General features: G+C 37.2%; 1 protein-coding gene and 1 long non-coding RNA gene across 3 annotated transcripts; both read left to right on the top strand.

The window, feature by feature from the left end:
* The first annotated feature begins 13,155 nt into the window (after positions 1–13,155).
* Positions 13,156–14,062, top strand: LOC130469887 (uncharacterized). The gene is made up of 2 exons (XM_056839404.1): positions 13,156–13,897; positions 14,052–14,062. Exons 1-2 carry the CDS (start codon positions 13,156–13,158, stop codon positions 14,060–14,062), a joined length of 753 nt encoding a protein of 250 aa, XP_056695382.1.
* Positions 14,063–16,875: 2,813 nt separating this feature from the next.
* LOC130470442 (uncharacterized) lies at positions 16,876–21,379 on the top strand. Of its 2 annotated transcripts, none has more exons than XR_008930747.1 (4): positions 16,876–17,209; positions 18,122–18,416; positions 19,553–19,865; positions 21,128–21,379. It is a non-coding gene; the product is annotated as an uncharacterized lncRNA (long non-coding RNA). The 2 variants fall into 2 exon arrangements; XR_008930746.1 differs by having other exon boundaries at positions 16,886–17,209; positions 19,766–19,865.
* The last annotated feature ends 359 nt before the right edge of the window (positions 21,380–21,738 follow it).

Genomic DNA, 21,738 nt, shown 5'->3' with positions numbered 1-21,738 from the left:
AGGCTGCTTTCATTGTCTCCCAGTTAGCATTTTCGTCATACAGCATGACTCTCAACGTTGGCTCACACATTTCTATGGGTAGGACAGCCTCGGCGCCATAGGCTAGCAAGAAGGGCGTTTCACCGGTTGAATTCTTAGCCGTGGTGCGGATGGACCATAAGACATTTGGCAGCTCATCAGCCCATAGACCTTTGGCTTCGTCAAGCTTCTTTTTAATTCCTTCAGAGATAATTTTGTTGAACGCCTCAACCTGACCATTGGCTTGGGGTCGTCCGACTGATGCAAAACAGGTGTGTATACCGTGATCTGCCAGCCACTCTTTCAGCTTAGGCGTCTCAAACTGGGGCCCATTATCGAAGACTATAGCCTGTGGAATCCCAAAGCGAGTCATGATGTTCTTCCAAATGAATGCTCTCACATCAGCAGTTTTTATGTTTTTGAGCGCTTCTGCCTCCACCCATTTGGTGAAGTAATCTACGGCAACGATGACATAACGCCTTCCTCCTGGTGCGGTCGTGAATGGGCCTAGGAGATCCATCCCCCATTTAGCAAATGGAATTGGGCTTATAATGGGCGTCAGAACTCGTGCCGGTTGATGTATTAGGTGAGAAAAGCGCTGACATTTGTCACACTTCTTGACCAGTGAGATTGCGTCCTCCTTAAGGGTCGGCCAGTAATAGCCGGTTCGAAGTGCCTTTTCAGCCAAAGCCCTTCCACCAATATGCGAGCTGCACAACCCCTGATGAAGGTCTTCTAAAATTTCCTGCCCCTTCTCAGGTGTTACACATCTTAACAAAGGACGGGAGTAGGCCTTTTTGTAGAGGGTGCCGTTCCACATTTCAAACCAAGAACATTTCTTTTGAAGTTTTGCCGCTTCCCTTGAGTCTTCGGGCAAGACTCCATTCATTTTGAAGTTTACTATGTCATCCATCCATGTGGACGTTCTGTCAAGAGTTTCCACTTCCATTTGCTCAACACTTTTGTGCTCTTTTACCTCCCAGAACACGTGCCGAGGGGTATCACAAGACGCGGAACTTGCCAACTTTGACAGGGCATCAGCTTGGTTATTTTCCGAGCGAGGGACTTGCCTTACTTCAAAACTTTTCAGTGGCTCTACTTCCTGATGGACGGCCTGCATGTATTTGACCATAGTCGGATCCCTAGCTTCGTAGGTCCCATTAACTTGGCTCACAATCAGTTGGGAGTCAGATAGTGCTACAATCTCCTCGGCGCCTGCCGCCTTACACATTTTAATGCCACAAAGCAGGGCTTCATATTCGGCTTCATTATTTGACGCCTGGAAGTTAAATCGCATAGCATATTCAAAAGTATCTCCTTCTGGGGAGTGACAGATTATCCCTGCTCCACATCCATTCTGTGTGGATGAGCCGTCTACATACACTGTCCACACTGTGCTTGTATTCTTGGCAAAGTCTGGCCTCGTCATTTCAACAATGAAGTCGGCACATGCCTGCCCCTTGACAGCTTTCCTCGGCTCATAGGTGATATCAAAGGCGTTCAGCTCTATTGCCCAATTCAGCATTCGTCCTGACGCCTCCAGCTTTGTGAAGGGCAGTTTGAGCGGCTGATCGGTGTAGATCACAATTTTGTGAGCTAAGAAATAAGGACGGAGCTTTTTGCTGGCCATGAACAGAGCTAAGCCAAACTTTTCCACTGTAGGATATCTAACTTCAGCATTTTGAAGAACATGACTGACAAAGTATACCGGCATCTGTATTCCCTCCCTCTCTGTCAGTAGAACGGCACTCAACGAGTGCTCGGACACGGCGAGATACATGTACAAAGTCTCTCCTAGCAAGGGACTAACAAGACGAGGCAAGGTGTGTAAGTGCTCCTTTAATCTGACCAATGCCGCCTCGGCCTCGTCCGACCATTCAAACTTGGCCTTCTTTCTGACAGATCTAAAAAAGTAGTGGCACTTGTCTCCAGCCCTGGAAAGGAATCTGCCCAGGGCGGCCAAGCAACCTGTGAGCCGCTGAACCTCCTTCACTGTCTTTGGTGAGCTCATATCAATTACTGCCTGGATTTTGTCTGGGTTAGCTTCAATTCCTCTTTCATCAATCAAGAAACCTAAGAATTTGCCTGCCGTCACCCCGAACACACACTTCTTAGGATTCAACCTCATGTTGTAAGCTCGAATAGTCTCAAATGTCTCTCTGAGATCAGTTATATGCGCCGCCCTCAGCTTACTTTTTACGATCATATCGTCAATGTAAGCTTCAATATTCCTGCCGAGCTGCTTAATGAACACAGTGTTAATAAGACGCTGAAAAGTGGCCGGTGCATTTTTTAACCCAAACGGCATCACCTTGTAGCAGTAAAGGCCTTGTTCAGTAACAAATGACGTTTTCTCCTGGTCGTCAGGCCACAACGGAATCTGGTGAAACCCTGAGTAGGCATCCATAAAGCTCATCATGGCATGCCCCGCTGTAGAGTCGACGAGCCGGTCAATCTTGGGCAATGGGAAACTGTCCTTTGGACATGCCCTATTGAGGTTGGTGTAATCAACACACATTCTCCAGGTACCATTAGGTTTTTTGACGAGGACCACATTAGCAACCCAGTCGGGGTACTGACTAGGCCTGACGAACCCAGCCTCCATCAACTTCTGTATTTCCGCGGCTGCCGCCTGATTTCTATCTTCCCCATGGTTCCTTTTCTTCTGACGAACCGGTTTAAAGTTTGGGTCCACATTCAGCTTATGGACGGCCACAGCAGGGTCAATACCCGGCATTTCGTCCACCGTGAAAGCAAAGATATCTTCAAATTCTCTCAAAAGGTGGACCAATTCTGCCGCCAGCGGGTCGTCAGGAGAAATCCCGATGGGCACTACTCTGTCAGGTTTGTCTGTGTTTAAAACCACATTGAAATGGGCCCCAACAGGCTCTGGGCGTCTCTCTTCCATGTGCCCTGCTGAGATAGTTAATGTTTCTTTGACGACCTTGGGTTGCGTGTCGCCACATTTTCGTTTGTTGCTCGACGTCCCTTTCTCTTCACCCGTCCCCCATGCTTCTGGACTCAAGGTGGTTAGGTAGCAATCTCTAGCTTGTTGCTGGTCACCATGTATAGTGCTGACGCTCCCATCGTCACAAATGATCTTAAGAAGCATCAGATGAGTCACAATGACAGCCTTTGCCCTGTTCAACGTGGGACGCCCCAAGATGATGTTATATGCCGTCAGATCTTTCACTATGAGAAAACGGACATCCATTTGCCGAGATTCCTTTTTATTTCCCATCCTCAGAGGAAGGGTAATTATGCCGACTGGGTGGATGACACTACCTCCGAAGCCTATAATGGGATAGTGGATTTTCTCAATTTTTGAGGGATCATGTTGCAGCCGATTCAAGCACTCTAGACTAATTATGTCCGACGAACTTCCTGTATCAACCAAAATACGCCTAACCCTTAGGTTAGCTACTTTTAACTCAATTACCAAAGGATCGTCATGCGGGGTGGAGATTTTCCCACGGTCGGCCTCGCCGATTTCAACTTTTGGAAACGGGTCAACTGTGGCCTTGCCGGACAGCATCACTTGTCCCAGTCGCTTGGCATAATCCTTCTGGCCCCTCATGGTCGGCCCGCCGGCGGCCAATCCTCCTGAGATGACTGCCACGCACTCCGGGTCGGTACGATTCCCATCTTCCTCCGAGGGGGGGGATTTGTTTTTCTTGTAGAAGGGTTTGCCTGAACCTCCCGTGTTCCTGCTGATATAACTTTTTAAGAACCCCTTGGTGGCTAGGCCATCCAATGCCCTTTTCAAGCTCTTACATTCATTGGTGTCATGCCCAATGTCACTGTGAAAGTGACAGTACAGTTTGGGGTCCCTACTCTCTGGTGGCGACTTCATGGGAAATGGACGATCAATGTCATATTTGGACCCGACGTCCATCAGAATTGTGTACATGTCTGTGTTATACTCGAAACGCTCCCGATCATAAGTTCTGGGCCGTTTCTGACCTGCCGCTCCGGGGGCCCTGTCTGATTCTTTTGCAATAGCCCACGTCCCGTTAGGCCGGTTCTTCTTTTCAAATTTCTCCTTTTTTGCCGCTAGCTCGGCGTTATCACTTCCTCTGGGGTCTTTCGGGACGCTGCAAATCTCTGTTGCATGAATGAAGGCCTCCGCCTCATCCAGCACTTCTGCCATTGTTCGGACGCTTTTCTTTACCAGATCAAACTTGAAAGAGCCCTTTTTAAGCCCTCGAATGAAGTTATCGAATGCAACACCATCTGGCAAATCCGGAATTTGCCCTGCCTCTAGATTGAATCTCTTCACATAACTCCTCAGGGACTCGTCCTTCCCTTGCTGAATCCTACTCAGATGCATGCTCGTCTTCTTCTCTTCCTTGTGAGCCATGAACCGAGTAGAGAACAATAGCTCGAGCTCCGAAAAAGAGCGAATAGTTCCGGCTGGAAGTCTCTCGAACCACTTAGAGGCTACTCCTTTGAGTGTGCCCGGGAAATACTTACACCAAGTTGAGTCAGTTGTTCCTTGGACATACATGTGATGCCGGTAAACCAAGAGGTGCATGTCCGGATCTGTGGTACCATCGTAAGCATCAATGTTGGGCGGCTTGACTTTGGGTTCCCTCGGGGCTCTCATGATAGAGTCTGCAAAAGGGGTGGTGTGCCCTAATGCCATGTTGGACACCCCCTCCTGAATGTGATATACAGGGTCTTGACGCCTGGAGTAAGGTAGCCGCAGGGAGGACTCGCGTCCGCGAGTTTGACGGGTTGGACGGGTGGCCCCTGGGCGTGCCTGGCTCAGATGCGTATAAGTTGGATGAGGGAGAGGTCTATCCGGCATGACGGGGGTTGACCCGGTGTCAGAAAGTTCCGACTCAGAGTCGGGCAACTGCTCTGCGCGTGGCTGCTCACGTCCTCGGGACGTTTCTCCGACCAGCCGCCGTGGCATTCGGCGTGGTAGGTAAGACATGGTCTGATTTGGCTGACTTGTTGGCGGCTGTCTCCTTAGGTCCTCGCCTGTCAGCCTGGTCCAGACATTTGGGGGGCGTAAAGAAAGTGTTGGCCTATTGCTTGCCGGCCTCTCAGGATTTGCAGCCACAGCAGTGGTGTAAATCAGCATACTCTTCTGTACCTCAGCATTAACTGTCTTCCCTACATCAGCTTGGAACTCGGCCAAAATAGCCCGAAGAGCACCCACAGAGACAGGCATATCAGGGTTCTCCTCTATTACCGTATCCACCCGAGGATCCAGGTGTCCTCCAGGAGGGATGCGATTGGCCTGGTCGTCCTCCTCGCTGAGCACCTCTACCTCGGCAGTGTGACGAGGGGTGTGCCCGGCCGCAAATGTACGTGCGGCATCTTCAGTGATTCTTGTGGCCGGCGTATGATGTTCAGTCGGCATTTCTCTTTCGAGGGGTGGCCGCTCTACGCGTGTAGGCCGCCCAGCATCGTTGTCCTGTCGTTGATCTTCCATGTTACCGTACCTCCCCACAGACGGCGCCAAATGTTGTGGGGTTTTTCCGGTAAGATACCTGGGAGGTTTCTTGGTAACTTTTACAGATTAAACAAGATTGTATTTTTATAGAGAGAGAAAGTAGAGAGAAGGCAGAGCAGTAATTGCTCTAGAATGTATTGATTGTGACCCTTTTTTCTAGGGAAGTGGGAATATTTATAGTACTAGGTTTTTGGGGGAATGACCTAATATTCCCCTTACATGATTGGCTGGGGAATGGGAGGAGGACACGTGTCCTTTCTCCTTACAATTCTCTGGCCTCTTTGGGCAATAGTGGGCTGTTTGGGCCTATTGTGCTTAGTCATTCACTTGGGGTACATACTAATTAAGCCCCTTTCCAGGTATAGGTTTTATACATACATTTATACACACTTAAATACATACACTGTAGATACCTAGATTAATACCCATGCCTCGGAGTAGACTTCGTATGATTTCTGCTTTAGGGGGCGCAATACGTGCCATGTGTCACATCCTCATTGGTACACGAAGGCACGGTAATTTTGCCCACAACAACCCACATGACTAAAATTTCCTTACGTACGAATCACAAAAAATGGTTAAAGTCGTAGTGTGAATAGTGTAAAAAAAAAATATGGTGCGATATTTCCGGAACGAAGGAAGTATTAAGATTAAGCCAACAATATATTATACTTCCTCCGTTCCGGAAATATTGCACCATGTTGACTTCACGCTTCCCAACACATGACTTTGACTCGTTATCTCTTGAATTATGTATAAGTAAAAATTATTAAAAAAAAATTATACTTAGAAAGTATATATCGATACGAATCTAATAAGATCCTACTTGATTACATGCTTTTTACGTATATTTTACAAAAGATAGTCAAAGGCACAACGTGAATAGTGCAAAAGTCGACATGGTGCGATATTTGCGGAACGGAGAAAGTATACTAACATTTATTTTCATATACTAGAAATAAAATGGGGTCAGAGTGAATTATGTGAATAGTGCAAAAAATCAAAACGGTGAGAGTATTAAGGAACATAGGGAGTATGAAATAAGTCGTAAAAATTTCCGCTCCATATTATTTTCGTTGAAAATTATTAGGTGCACCTAAGTGCATCTAGTATTTAGGTTCTCTTCTCCTCATTACTTTTACTTATTTTAAGTTTAATTATATAAAATAAAGTAAAATAAAGGCTAATAAATTCATAAGATATTATTTGCTGTATTTTTATTTAGATGATACATTACATTTTAGCACAAAATTAAATAGGGTTGAATGAGAAAGTTTAAAGACCATAATACCCCTAATTATGAAAACAACGAGGTAGTGTGAGGGAGAAGTAATGTGGGGTGAGTAAGGGTAATATTGGAAATAGGGACGGATCTAGAAGACACTGATAGGATCTAAATGGACCTCTATTATCGAAAATAAAAATTAATAGGAAAATTTGGTAATATTAATCCAACATTTGTCCGGTTTTCTTTTATTAATCTCACCTACTACATATTTTTTTAATAATCCCACATTTACTACCCAACGACTTTTATTGGGTTTAAGTGACCGATAACCGGTGAAAAAATCATCGAGATGGTGATGAATTGATGATGATGACTGAATATATCGAGAGAGAGTACTTCCACGTAGGGACATATTATCGCCTACAATAGGTTTATAATGTGTTGGGCCCAATAAAAGTCGTTGGGTGGTAAAGGTGGGATTATTAAAAAATATGTCGTAGGTAGGATTAATAAAAGAAAATCGGCCAAATGTTGGATTAATATTACCAAATTTTCCAAATTAAATTAATATTATTAGAATCGTCTCAATTAAAAAATAAAATAAAATCTAATAGAGTTAAAACTTTTACTGTATTACATGTATTTGTATAATTAGATATAGTAATAGATAGAATTATGCATAGAAAACATGAAAACGTATTTCAAAGTATTTCTATTAAAAGGCGAAGACAATATGTTTTTTATTTACACTAATATAAACCTGGTCAACGGAGTAATTTATATGGGCAACATATGTAATTGTCACGTGACAGTTATTTTGTGATTGTAAATAGTAACTATATGCGTATTACAGTAACTATGTGTTTTAAAGAGTTACTATAGAGTTTCAATGCGATTTGTGTCTAGCTCACTTTATATATGTTTTAAACTTTTTTATTTTTCAAAATTTCAGATCTACATTCTCTTCATTTCTCTTTTATTTTTCTCTCTTCATTTTCTCTCTATGCTTTTCAAAATTTAGCCCAAATTTCTATGTTTTGTTCGATTTTCTTCGTAATTATCTTATAATTTTTATAATTGGATCTGTTAGATGAGGAAAAATTGGAGGAAGTAGTAGATCAAGAAGGAGGTTCGTCGTTGCCGAAAACGAATCAAAGAATTTGTGCTCGTCTACAAATCTTCGCAAGAATTTTTAGAGATAACATCTCGGTTTGTTGTTTTTTAAAGAATTTTAAGTCTATTTTTATTTAAAATTAAAAATATTTGTTGTTTTGGAGAAATTAATGTTTGTGTTTTACCGAAATATCGTTTTCAATTCGCGAATTCGATCAGTGACTTCACGATTTCAAATAGTAACTATATGAGTAATACAGTAACTACATGGTTTAAAGAGGTACTATGTAATTTTAATGGTTACTATATGTGTACAATAGTTACAATATGTGTACAATAGTTATTATTTTGTGAGTGATTTGAAATGTTTGTTGTCTTTGTTGACATTAGGGTTAGTGTTTCACATAGTTAGTATATAAATGATATAGTTACCTTTAATTTATGTTGCGAAATAGCTAGTGTTTTTAATAGTCACTGGAATGTTCGTTGTGTTTATGTTAGTAGTAGTTTTTAGAGTAACTATATTTTTTAAAAAGTTACTATAACTTTAAAAGAGAAACTATGTGTTTAAAATAGTTACTATATTTTTTAGAAAGTTATTATAAGTTTAAAACAGTAACTATGTGTTTAAGATAGTTATTATGTTATGAACAGTTTATAGTGACTTTTTGATAAATAATAGTTACTATACGATTACATTATGTACTATGTTATTTAGAGTATGATTTTGTCCGCTTCTTAGATAATGACTATATGATTATAATGGTTACTATATGTGTACAATAGTTACTATATTATAATAATAGTCATTATATATTTTATATAGTTACTACATGGTTTATATAGTTACTATATATTTAAAATAGGTACTATGTTTATTTTATCATGATTTGTTACCATATGTTTATTTTCTTCAATAGTTACTATATTATTTATATAGTTACTACGTAGTATATGTTTGAAATAGGTATACGTAGAATGTTTATTTTATCATGATTTGTTACCATATGTTTATTATCTTCAATAGTTACTATATTATTTATATAGTTACTATATGTTTGAAATAGGTAGTATGTTTATTTTATCATGATTTGTTACCATATGTTTATTTTCTTCAATAGTTATTGTATGTTTTATATAGTTACTATATGTTTGAAATAGGTACTATGTTAGTTTATTATGTTATGTGCATGTTTTTTATGTTTATCCTATATTTTTAGTGATGTAGTTACTATATTATGGATCGAGTTACTATATTATTATCACACCAACTATGTCTGCAACTTTGTGACTAAATGACCATCAATAATATTTATAGGTATTATATATATCTTGTATTATAGTAACTATATGTTTGGTATAGTTTTTTATATATATTATAATGTTATTTTTATGTTTGGCCTCTTTATTGTCCTCTATGTTATTAGTAATAAGAGTTACTATGTTATGATCATAACAATAAATATATCTGCAACCCTGCTCGTATATGACTACCATTAATATTAAGAGATACTATATCATGTATAATAGTAACTATATGTTTTTAACAGTTACTATATTATCATTATGTTCTTTTTATGTACTTTTTTTTACTATATGTTATTAATAATAAAAGTGACTATATTATTATGATAGTAACTATATGACTACAACAATAACAATAATTATATCTGCAATTTTGCGAGTATCTTACCATCATTAATTCTAAGAGTTACTATATACGCATAATAAAAACTATATGTTTTACATGGTTACTATGTTATTTTTTCATATTTAAATGTTAAATTATTAACTTAGTTTATACATTATTGATTCAGAAATACAAAGATGATGCATCCAGAATTGAAGTCGTGCAAAGAATAACTTCTACAAGGAAAGCAAAAGCAGGAGAAGAAGAAGAATAAAATTTTGACAACAATGAAAACCAAGGACGTGGTAGAGGAAGGAGAGGACGTGTTGGTGGAAGGAAGGGACGTGAACGTGGCGATTAGTATTTTTTAGTTCAAAAAACATTTGAGTTTAATGTAATTTATTTAATAGATGCAAATAATTAGAATGTCGTAGTTAAAAACGACTAACCATGTAGTTAATGTTTTTCTTAATTATCGTTCAAAAGTTATAATACTCTTACTTTTGAAATAATTACTCTTTTTTTTATTTCAGTAATCATATGATATATAATTGTAACTATATAATAGAAAAAGTTACTATGACCTCTAAAGCATCTATATCATATTGTTTATTTTATAATATAGTAATTGTTCTATCGTTAAATTTACTTTTCTATATGATATAGTTACTCTTTTGATATAATAGTTATTCTTATCGAAATGACTTTATTATTATTATTTTCATAGTTTCTATTATGAAGATATAGTTACTTTACAGAACATATAGTTTCTATAATTTACTCTTTTTGTTTGCAAGAATTAATATATAATCACTCTCATTTTTTTTATAGTTACTCTTTCTGATAACATTAACTATATGATATATAATAATTATAGAATAGAAAGAGTTACTATATGATATAGAAGAGAAACTATTTCTGTACGATAGAAGTATTTACTATATGATATAAAACAATCAATATTTTCGTATATGCATAATTAAGTAATTGGATTCTTATTATAAAATTTAAAAAATTAAAAGAATTGTTCTTTTGGTGTGAATAATTGAATGTTTGGTTTCTTGGATCAAAATTTTTGTGTTTATTTTTTATTTGATGGTTGCTTGTATATATTTATCATATTGGATATATATAGTTACTCTTTCAAAGTTATAATAACGTTTCTTAATAATATAGTTATCGTTAATTTGTATATTATACGTAGTTTCCTCTTTGTGGGTTTTTTCGGCAGACATACTCTTTGTGTTTGAAGGATTTGGAAAACAAGAATTTATATATAGTTATTCTTTAAATGTTATAATTACTCTCCAAATAATATAGTTACTCTTTTTAACTATATTACATATGTAAGACTATGTATGCCTTTTATGACTGTTGGAGTAACTATATTACGTATAAGTATAACTATATCAATATGAGAGTTACTATATGAACTATGCAGAAACTATATCACATATATTCATAGTTATAAATTTGAAGTTGTTGTATGACTATTCCAGTAACTATATTACATATATGTATAACTATATGAACATAAAAGTTACTATATGATCTACGTAGAAACTATATCACATATATTTATATGGAGTAATTATAAACTTAAAGTTACTATATGATTATTAGAGTAACTATAATAATATTAGAATAACTATATTGAAGTAAGAGCAGAGAGGCCCATAAACGGGGTTACAAGTTAGAAATAGCAGTGGCACCCAACTTTCTCCCACTCTTCCTTATTTCTTTCCATAATCTCCTAACGTGACACTCCTCTTTGAACCTCTTCGGCTCTTCCATCATTATATCTTCAACTATCAGCAACTCCTTCTTTCTCTCTCTCCTCTCACCTTTCTTTTAACCGCCAAAAACATTTGCCGCCTTCTCAATCTTTTCATTACTTCATTGAAAAACATGGCAGAAGATTTGGATGACGGAGAGTTCTGGCTTCCTTTTCATTTTCTCACCGACGATGATTTTACAATTGCTGTTGATGTTGCAAGATCTGGTCCACTTTCAGTCAACACTTGCTTCAGCCCTGCTTATTTACGAGAGAGAAGAGAGAAGCTGGAGCAGAAGTGCAGGAGGAGAGAAGATGGAGATCACGTGAAATACTCATGATCTATCACAGCTTATTTACGAAATTACCCTGGTCCACGCTAATTATAGCGTGGACCGGGTTCATGCAAGTGGAATTGTATCTTTTTTCCTTACAACCGAATCGGTTATTTTGGATTTTGAATTTATGTGACTTTTACCTTTCTGTCAAATAATTTTTCACAAGTACTTAAATTTTTATCCCATTACAAACTTAATTTGTGGATCCTTCACTATCTGGAATTGCATCATATAAAAATAAAAACGTGTCAACTAAAAAAAGTCCCAAAAAGAATACTTGTCAACTAAAAGAAATAATATTTTAGTGAACTTACTGGCCTGTATTTTATTTTATTTATCTTATCTTAAATTATCTTACTAAAAATCACAAAAAAGAATAAGTTCAACGCAAATAAGATAAGAGTTAATAAGTTTTGAGATTTTCTACTCCGCGGAACTTATTTTTGTTGCTTTCTAAGTTGGCACTCTACTGTTGTTAAACAACTTTTATGCCCTTACTTAGCAAAATTATATTAAACAACCTAACCAAGTATGAAAAAGTGCGGAAATGTTTGTCTCTAAATTAAAATTAACGCAACCACCACATCACAAAGAAGGACAACCACCCGACTACCATCAATCTCCCCACCTTGAAACACCGATGCCCCGACCATCATGGCATCACCCTACCCCAGAGTCTCGTGGAATACCGGTGACAACCTGAAGTGTTCTAAGCGAAGAACAACTGCATGTCGAGAGAAAGAAACCTCCCCATTCTTTATGAAAAACTAAAAATTTCAAATTGATCATTTCAAATTCACTTTTTGTTTGGAAATTATGGGATTCCAATTTCATAATTGAATACTTGAACCTTTCCTGCACTGAGTATAATCCAATTTAACAAAACCAAAAATCCTTGACAAAAAATAAAACCAACAGAAAAACAATTAATTTGTACTTATACATCAACAAATTTCTTCCCCTTACTTCCACATTCACATCAATTTGCATGATTTTGATTATTGATACATAAACCCTGAAAATCAAGGTTTATTAAGTGATTCATTTAGCCCACATTGACAAAATTCATATAATTGTCAAGGGGTTGAACCTGTGTTGGAAGTCCTAGTGAGAATACAAAAGAAAATGAGTGGGAAAAAGTGGGAACATGAAAAGTCCCACATGGGAAAACACCAACTAGTTTCAATGTTTATATTTGGGGACTTGAGGGAAACATTTGTTTAAGAAGGCATGAGAGTGGCATGGGTGGATAAACAACACACACGCGCGAGCGCCGTGGGCCATGGGCCTTGGTACTTGCTACTTGGTACTTGGCAAATGCGGGCGTGGGGTTGGTTTTGTGGGTCGGGTTATTCATTTTGGTCAGAAGTGGGTTTAATTAATTATGTGATTGCACACAAACCTTGGTGTCGTGTTAACCCTGGAGGGCAACCGCAAGTGTTCTACTGCATCAGAGGTAGCGCAGAATTGCCTTTTAGAGCAGTGGTTCGGCCACGGCGCGAAAAAATTATTCAGTTTGTGTACACGTAATATCCAGCTAAGTTGTTCCAATTATTTATTTAGCTAACAATCTAAGGGACAAATTTAATTATGGCTATGAATTTGAAATTTCTTATTCCTAACATGTCAAAATTGGAACCTCTGGATGGAAAGAATTATAAACGTTGGGCTGTTAGGATGAAATTTTATTTGGAACAAATTGATGTTGCGTATGTTATTTATGATGTTGTGAAACTTGATGATGAATCTGAATTGCATGATTTTGAGGTGAAGTTTGCTAAGGATGATAGAACCTATAAGGGAATATTGTTGCATCACATGTCGAATGCTTTGCTTGATATTTATATGGGTTATAATCATGCTAGGGATATTTGGGATGGTTTAGCTAAAAAGTATGGAACTGATGATGCTGGTACTAAACGTTATTGTGTTAGTAAGTGGTTAGATTTTCAAGTTGAGGATGATAAACCAATTATTGATCAGATTAATGATTATGAGAATATTTGCATTGCTAAGGCTGTCGAGGGTTTGGGTATTTGTGATATAACCCTTGCTATTGTTTTAATTGAGAAACTGCCACCTTCATGGAAGGATTTTAGAAACCAATTAATGCATAAGAAGAAAGACCTTACCTTAGAGGAACTCGTAGTCGTAGGTCACCTGAAAATTGAGGAGGAGAACCGTATTATGGATAAGGGCCAATCTGTGTTTTCTGGTTCTGCAAAAGCTAATCTTGTTGAACCTAAGGGTAACTTTGATTCTTATAAGTTTAAGGGGAAGGGCAGTCCATTAAAGCCACAAGGGAAAACAAGGATAATGGTATCATCAATTGGTACTTCCATACGGAGTTGTTCCAACCACCTAACAAGGATAATGGTATCGTCATCATCCCAATGGGGAGACACGATTTAGGTGTCTACAGTTCCCGACAGGGGAGGAAATATTCGGTCAGGTCTAGTAACCTCTTCGTTAGGGTGCATGTTCAGCCGTCGCCTAGTTCTCCTCTCCTCGCGTCAGTCATTTTCCAGACCTTGCTCCTTCTCGTTGAAAAGGAAGTTTTGCATGATGGTTATGGCCGCGGTGAGCTCTTCCCGGGTTGGAATAGGAGGCCTTGCGGTCACGGCGGTCGTAGCCCTGCTCGGCTGTGACCTCCCCTCTGACCGCGGCTGCATCTCCGCGTCGGATTCTGAATCCGTGTGAACGATGAAATCGTTGTGAACGACGTTGTTAGGGTTATCCATTTTTGAAGCAAAAACGGTTAGTTTTTCAAGGCTTTGAAGTGTTCCTCCCCACAGACGGCGCCAAATTGTTCTGGTGTTGAAACAATGGGATTCATATGAAGACCCTTTTCATTAGTGTTGAAGATCTTGCTTGCTTGATTGAGTTGTGTCCGAATTTTACCTGCACAATGACAATGTCACTAGCCTCGGGGGTGTTTCCGAGGAAAGCCCCTCCGATGCCTAATTAAGAACAATGCTCAGATCCTAGAGAGAGTTCTCTAAAGAGTAGTCTTAAGGCAATAAATTGGACGTACCTTGAGGTGTGAGCCTTGACGGCCAATTTATAGTGTTTGATGTAATAAATGTACCCTTAGATCATTTATTGCTGTTTTGGGCCTTGGGCCTTGTTTGGCGGCTGAATAGCCAATTAGGGTTTGATGTTGTTGTGTTTGAGCCATTGGACTTTGGACTTGCTGGCCCAATCGGTGTCCAATTGGGAGCCCAAACACTTAGATAATCACTATAATGCTAATACATGTAATCTAATAAAAAAAATAAACATGACAGCTAATCACCATAATAGTAATACATGTAATCTAATCAAAATAAATACGAGAAGCTATCAGAATTTCGCCGCCCGCACTAGTATTTCACAGCATAATTATTTCCTAGTTCTAACCTAAACCATGACTTTACCTATTGACCTTAACATGATACTAAGTATTTTTAACCAATTATACACACAAAACATCATGATTTATAGCAGCTATTCATGCCGGAACAAATGAAAAATTGGGCAAAATCATTTAGACAATATAGAATTTAAATGGCAAAGATTAATTAACAGAATAAACTTATAACTTAAACCTACTAATGAAAGCTAATTTTGTTGCAGGAAGGAATTCGAATTAGCATACAATTCTAATGGTGACGAATTAGTCCAAGAGTATTAGATTATATGTTGCGTTGACTTATGCCTAGCAGGAGTATTAGCATCGGAAAGCATATATCAATTAGGATTGGGTCATTTGAATTGGATTACAATTCTAAAGTATTAGCATTTATGTTTATATAGATTACATGCACATGTGTACCTTGTAAGTAGATGATCCTTTAGTATTACAAGTCGAAACCTTAAGCCTTTGCAATATATATTACGTATATATATTAAAAAGTAAAACATAATTCACCTAAAAATAATCCCTTAAATCAAACCTAATTTCGTATCTAATCTTTATCTAAGCATAGCATGATTTCTGGAGTTTAGGATTGTACTAATTACCTTGAATTCCAAGATTGACATAAGGAAACAATACGGAGGAAAGGAGGGAGATTAATCCCTTGATTGATCTTCAAAACCTTGACGTAATTAAATATGAATTGTTAGATTATGTACAAAAAATGTACATAAAAGAATCTGAAAACTTAAGGGAAGAGAATTATGAACTTACGTGAATGCTTGCTAAATCCCCACCTTGAATAAAGCTTAATAATTCCTTGAAGACTAAATGAGGATTAATGGATGGATATTGTGCAGTTATGCTGAAGGAGAATGCTTATAGAACATGAGGGAAGGAGGGAATGAACGTGCACTAGAAAGCCAAACCCTAATTACCCCATGAGTACCACACGGCTCGTGCAGCCCAAAACCCATGCCTAACACTACAAGAAATCATCGCACTAGCACCTTAAAACATATAAAATTTTATATAAAAATAATCATTACACGTAAACGCACAAAATTTTTCGGTCCAAAAATTTAGGGTGTTACACCCAATTCCACCACCCCCGCCCTCACCTCGGATCACCCAGAGTCAACACAGGATTTTAAAACCCAACCCAAAATATGTTCTAACCGTTCTCCCTAGCTAGTGGCCCCACACTCACCAGTTCACCCATTCCTAAAAATCACAAATTAGCTTTGGCTTACCGAAATTGGAATGCGTCGATGCAAGATGAATATATTGCTTTAATTAATACAAGGACATGTGACTTTGGCTATGGATCGGAAGTGGTTTATTCATCAACTAGATGTCAAAATTTTTTTCTTCATGGTGACCTACAGGAGATTGTGTACATGCACCAACCTCCAGGATTCGTTGACATGCAGGCTCTATATGGACTCAAACAGGCTCCTTGTGTGTGATATCAAAGGTTTGCTCAATTTTTATTACAAATGAGTTTTGGCATTGCTAAGAGTGACACTTCTTTATTCACCTTTAAACAAGGTGATAACATGACATACTCAATACTTTACGTTGATGATATTATTTTATGCACTTCTTCGGACTCACTACTTGACAGGATAATCACCCATTTAAGGACAAAATTTTCAATGTCTGATTTGGGGCCCTTAAATTATCACTACTACATTTCTAATCAGATGCGACGGTTCAAAGAAGGATAATACACTTATATAGAACCGTTGCATTAGATAGGGCTAATGCGACGGTTTTCTCTATAACACATCATAAGGTTGAGCTAATGTAACGGCTATGATAAACCGTCGCAATAGGTTGTCTAATGCAATGCCTTTTTAGGCTAATGCAACAGTTATGGATTTCAATTTATTCCCTCCCATTATTTCCAAAAATTTCAAATCACGCGCACCTAAATTATTCCCACAAATTATTTTCCAAAAAAAGAAAAAAAAATGGAAAACAGAAATTAGGAAAAACGCAAACACTTTCTACTCCACCGAAGAAATAGAGAGGAGAGAGACTGAGAGCGTTTACAAAGTTAGGGTTTCGAAATGTGATTTGATCTGCAATTCACAATTTGGTCCGAGGCTTAATCGAATTTCTTGCAAGGTCTAGCCATTGGTTGCGAAAATTCTCTCTCTCACGTCGCTTAATCGAGTCACAGGGTTGAATTGGAGCAACTTACGAGAACAAATTCTCCTTAAACCAGCCGAGTAATTCACGGTAAGTAATTGATTCACAATTCAGGTTTGTGTATTAATTGTATGAATTTGGATAATTTTTTGAGGGTTTGGTTCGATATTGTTTTTTTTCCCCTTTTTTACACATTTGTCAAAATTCTCAAAGTTTAATATTGAATGATATTCTGTAAATTTGAAAGATTTGATTTAGTTTTACTAAATTTTGATGATGGAAGGTCTAATAGTTGAAAGATGAATACAGTCCTGAGTTTCTAGCCTATAACTTTCAATTGTGTTATATTTGGGAAAATTTGTTAAATGTACAGAACATTACTTACATGAATTTTGAGCATTTAGCAAGTAATATAATGATTTTTTTGGTCGTTAACATATGACAATGTGAGACGAAAAGTAATTCATATTATTCCACTGTTTCAATCTTTTACATGGAATGCTGACATGACAAGGTTGATATTTCATTTTCTTTTGATACTTGCCATTCATTCTGTGTTTTATTGGAAGAATATTTAGGTTTTAGAGTGATTTGTGCTGGTTTGTTAGACTGGAAAAATGAATATCTGCCACCCTTATAGGAAGAGTGATAAGACATAATTCGAGATGGTTTTAAGTGTTGTGTATGGTGGGTGTTGTAGTTAGTCCGTTAGTTTCTCTGTGCCTCTAGGAAGCAGTAGCCATCTAGGTGGTGTTTTTGTTGTGATCTGCTTTCTGCTAGTATTTCAGTTGGATGACTTCTTGTTGTTTTTTGGGCGTGTTCTTTTTGTTTTGCTGCTGTTGCTTTAGTTTGAGTGCCTGGTATTGAAATTACTGGAAATTTTTATTCATATTCTAACTTATTTTTACTCTTTAATGTCTTTCATATCTCGTTTTGACATATAGGACTATAGGTACATGATTTTCCCTTTTGACATGCTTTTCTGGTTTTTGGCATTTGCAGATGAAAGCCAATAAGGCCAACTTTTCTGGTCTACACAATCAGGTTAGAGTTCAAGAATATGAAAGAATGTGGATGGAGAATTTGAAAATGAATGTAAAAAGAACGAATGCTAAAGGTGTTGGGCTCTTAGCCAAGAAAATACTACAAGAAAAAACTTATGGTTCGGGTTTTCCAAATGGAAATCACAATAACCAGGTGGAAGAACGAAATGATGACTCGAGTATGATGGAGGCGGTAATGAGGATGAAAATACTAGCAACATGATAATTAAAAATTTCACTTGTCATACAAAAAGGTAAAAAAGTTGAAACTACTATTTATTTGCTGAAGTCTTAGATTATGTTGTCTATGCTGCTATTTATATGCTGCTATCTATGCTGGTTTTCATGAGACTCACCTGTAACATATTCTGGAAAAAGTTATGCTCACTACAACTCTGGAAAAAACATTAATGAAAATTTTAGAGTTTTGGCACTTGGCAATATGAGTCGTATGACATGTAAACAGTTCTTGTTCCATAAATGCCTGGTGCAATGCATTCATTTTTTAGCTTTCATAGGTTTCTTCTTGGAGAACGGTTGTATTACTTTGCGTTTTTCCTGCTAATTTACGCCTTCTGAATCCAAACCATTTTGGAGTTTTCGTTTCTTAAGATGGTTACAGAAATATAGCGGAAGTGTTATTTTTACTTGTATTGATATGTTTTGCTTACTTGGTTACCTTTCTCTTTTCTGCATCTTATCTCTCTGTTATTGGCATTGCTTCAATTATTAGTGTGGCCATATATTTCACCAGCAGCAGTTGCTTGGGCATAATATAAGTAGCGCAGAATTGGATCACACTGAAACTCAAAGAAAAGGGACAAGTTTATTCAAAGATAATAGCAATAAAAACAACCTGAAAAACGAGTCTGCTGAAGAACATGAAAAAGAAAAACGAAGTTTCAGAATCACTGAGAAGCACAACATTCAACAAATATTGCACATAATCAGGACAGTAAACAAAATTGAAGTGATGTACTTATGTTTATAATATGCACTTTAAAAACACAGACTGTTAGTCAGTCTACTTCTTGGCCTCTTCATACTCGGCTTCAGGGGTCTGGTCACCAGTACCAGTACCACCTGAACTACCACCTTGACCGCCAGACATATGTTCCCCGATCTTTGACACGGCTTTGTTTGCAGCATCAGTCTTTGCTTTGATCTCCTCAAGGTTGTCATTTTGCATGGCTTGAAAGTTGATCTCCTGAAGATTACCTTTTACATTGGCTTGAAAGTTATCATGATCCTGGTTTTGGCTATTTCAACTAGGGACAATTAGTTTGGTTTTTTATGACAGTGAAAAAGGAAATGCAGTATCTTTTCTGTGCTTAGAATGACCTTGCCGTCTTGTTCTTTAGGTCTACTCACTCCTTTTCTCTATTGTTAGGTAATACTTCTTCGATTTGGATTGTCTACAGTCTGAAGCCAATTGTCATTCAAAACTGCAGTTTCTAAAATGATCATGTATCCAAAAGTTAGAGTTTTCAATTTGCTTAAATTCACCAAGTATACAAATGATCATGTATACTAACTAGAATTTTTTTGTTCCGATCTATTTTTTTCCTTCATATTTGGAAAGTCATATATATATGCTCGGTAGTGTTTCAGCTAGTGAAAGCGATTCCAAAGGATGCATCTAGTCGCCGCATGTTAGTGAGCAAAACGGGTAGTCTGGGGGGACAAGTAGGACAATTAACCAGGTAATATATTTGTTTTGGCATTATATTATGTTGTATTTTCTCATTCTGTAATACAAAATCTGATTTCTGTCTCCCTTCTTTTCTATTTTTTTTTTGTCTTCTGAACTTCTAAAAAGAAGTGGACAACTATGGACTAATGTATGCAATGTTTATTTCTTGAGATGGGGAAAACTATGGACTATGCTACTGTTCGATTCCAAAATTTAAGAAATGATCTACATTCATAGCGGTTGCACATGATACAGATTGGAGTTTTGAGTTTTTTTACTTTAGCTGACTAATATTGAATTTTGATGTTGTGCTTGGCTGTTTGCTGCACATTAGGAAAGTGTTGCTGTTGTTTTCTTAGTTGTTGTACCTGCTTCAGACTGCTTTTGTTGCTTGCTTATTTGAGATTCTATTCTTCTAACCAGTTTTGGTGCTGCTTGTCTATTCTGATCTGCTAAGGTTGTCCTCCACCTCCTGCTTATGTTCTTCCCCTGCTGATGTTATTGTTCTGCTCTTCTTCCGGTTTTGCATTGTTCCTTCTGGGATGCTTAATGTTTCTGCTTATGCTATGTATACTATTTCTGGATAGATGGGAGGTGGTGACACGCAAAACTGTTATACTATTTTGTAGTTGGATACTGATTTTTGTTTCCCAAAAAACGAAGGGTTTAATTTTCTAGGGGTTTCTCAAATTTTGTCCTTTTTTTTGGTGAGTATAATTTGAATAGAAATTCAATTTACAGGCAACTGATTATTGAGTTGCTTGAAATGTTACTTTTATAATTTACTACTTCATATCTATTTCTTTTATAATTTACTTTTAAATCCTCATTGTGTTTCATTTATTTTTTAAATCCTCTGTAAGTTGATATGCTGGTAAAATAGTTAACTACTGATTTTGCTCCTTGCAGACCTAGACTCACATGGTTTGAGGGTCTGAAATTGATTTGGTTGGTTATATTAGATTCAATTACAGTTTATTTTGAGTGGTTCTGCAGTAATCCACTTATGAATAAATATATATTGTTTGCTGGACATATATATATTGTCTACATTTCTGACAATCATCATCTCATAGAATGGTTTTGCCAATATATATCATCTCATAGAATTGTTTGCTGCACAGATTCATCATCTCATCTCATAGTAAGTTTAGGGTCTGAAATTTCATGCTTTATTTGAATAAATATGAAGTTTATTAAATTATTTAATTTATCGTGTTTTAGCTAGTGCACCATCTCTAACTTGTGGCCATTCGTGATTTAAACTTGCAGGAGCATGGTGAGCTAAATGGAGAAGAAATGTAGATCTAGCAATGACATGGTGGAGGCTCTTGTTTGTTTTTGAGTCATTTTATGATTTCTAGTAATGTACGTTGAATTTGTTTATGTGGATTTTAATTTTATGCATTTTGTCATTAAAAACACTAAATTAATTAGTGAACGATTATTTTGTAATGCATGTGTCCTATGGGCACTAATATTGTAATATTACTCTTTAAGTCAATGAAAATCTTTTATTATTGACATCCTTTCTTAATTTAGAATAATAATTTTAATTATTATTATTTATTATTATGAATAAATGAACCCGTTGCATTAGGTGCTCAACATATCGATTTATTTTGACAATAAATTACCGTTGCATTAGGCTAAAACGTGTTGCATTATTCTTTTAAGCCAATGTAGATATCCGTCACATTAGCTAAAATAACCGTCGCATTAGCTAAAATAACCGTCGCATTAGCTTAAATGTTCGTCGCATTAGCTAAAGAACTAATGCGACACCCATCTAAGGACCGTCGCATTAGATGTTTATCTAATGCGACGGTATTAATTTTCCCGTTGCATTAGGTCACTGATCGTCGCATTAGGCCTAATGCAAC

The sequence above is a fragment of the Spinacia oleracea genome, chromosome 3 (assembly GCF_020520425.1).
Source record: "Spinacia oleracea cultivar Varoflay chromosome 3, BTI_SOV_V1, whole genome shotgun sequence".
In the NCBI taxonomy this organism is placed as follows: Eukaryota; Viridiplantae; Streptophyta; class Magnoliopsida; order Caryophyllales; family Amaranthaceae; genus Spinacia; species Spinacia oleracea.
The sequence above is the reverse complement of the archived record's forward strand: the minus strand, read 5'-3'. Positions and strand labels throughout refer to the sequence as shown.